The sequence below is a fragment of the Sesamum indicum genome, linkage group LG1 (genome assembly GCF_000512975.1).
Source record: "Sesamum indicum cultivar Zhongzhi No. 13 linkage group LG1, S_indicum_v1.0, whole genome shotgun sequence".
Classification (NCBI taxonomy): Eukaryota; Viridiplantae; Streptophyta; class Magnoliopsida; order Lamiales; family Pedaliaceae; genus Sesamum; species Sesamum indicum.
The window spans coordinates 4,161,310-4,162,503 of record NC_026145.1 but is presented as its reverse complement, the minus strand read 5'-3'; the positions used below and the strand labels follow the sequence as shown (position 1 = coordinate 4,162,503).

General features: G+C 39.4%; 1 protein-coding gene across 1 annotated transcript; it reads right to left on the bottom strand.

The window, feature by feature from the left end:
- Positions 465–914, bottom strand: LOC105156964. The gene has a single exon (XM_011073240.1). It carries the CDS (start codon positions 912–914, stop codon positions 465–467), a length of 450 nt encoding a protein of 149 aa, XP_011071542.1.

Sequence of the window (1,194 nt, the reverse complement as noted above, 5' to 3'; positions counted from 1 at the left end):
CTTGGATATGTTGGTCTGCTACCACTTTTTCTCTGATCCACCATGTTCTTGTACCTATCAGGATATCCTACTAGTTTAAAGCATCCCTCCTTTTGATGCCCTTTCTTCTTGCAGTGATCACATTGCAGTTGCCTTTTGTCTACTGCCAGTCCTTTCTTGAAATTTGTTCTCAAGTTACCTTGTGTCTTTGTCTCAGAAATCTGCACGGCCATCACTCCTTCCTTTTCTGATTCAGTAAATTCAGAGTTGACCTATCTCTGTTCCTCAATTCTGTGCACCATGCAGTACGCTTTTGCAGCAGAAGGCAATGGATCCATTAGTAACATCTGGTTCTTCACGTGGTAATATATGTCATTGAGGCCCATAAGCAATTGTATCAATTGGTAAGAGGTATTCCTTTCAGACATTCTTTTACTGGCTCCACAAGTGCACATAGGTAAGGGATCTAAAGATCCCAATTCATCCTAAAGTTTCTTGAGTTTTGTGAAGTATGTTGCTACATTGGAATTGTTTTGTGAGATGGATGCAATTTCTCTTTGGATTTTATAGAGAAGTGGTCCATTGCTTTCACCAAACCGCATCTCAAGTTCTATACACATGTCCCTTGCTGTTTCTGTGTATAAAAAGGCTTCTGCAATCTCTTTTGATATTGAATTCAATATCCAAGAGACTACCATGTAATAATTTTTCTGCCATTGCTCAATGGCGTCTTTATCTTCTATTGGTTTTGCGTGCGACCCATCAAAGTAACCCAATTTTTGTCTTGCTCCAAGGGCTATCTTGATGGATCTTGCCCAAGATAAGTAGTTGTTCCCATTCAATGGAGCAGACACAAGAGATACGCCAAGATTATCATTTCCTTGAAGTCTCACATCAGTGGAGATTCTTTCTTCCTTGGTTCCTTTGTCTGTCATTTCTTGAGTTGATTTTTGATTCAAGAAGTGACAATGGTGAAGAAAAACAGGAACGAATAGAATGCAGAAGCAAGCAGAGTATCGTTACACCCGCTCTGGTGCCATATTGAAAAGGAAAAACAAAGATGGAAATTCTGTTGTAAAGGAATTAAAGCAAGTGTATGGATTGTTGAGTAGTTGCAGAAGAGAATTCTGTATATCTCTTTTATGGAAATTATGTACGAGGCGCACAACTCATCATATGCTATGCATCCTGGCAGTACCAAGACGTATTGGGATT

Excerpts from the sequence above, each read along its gene's own strand:
- LOC105156964 (XM_011073240.1), bottom strand. The coding sequence starts at position 914 with ATGACAGACAAAGGAACCAAGGAAGAAAGAATCTCCACTGATGTGAGA.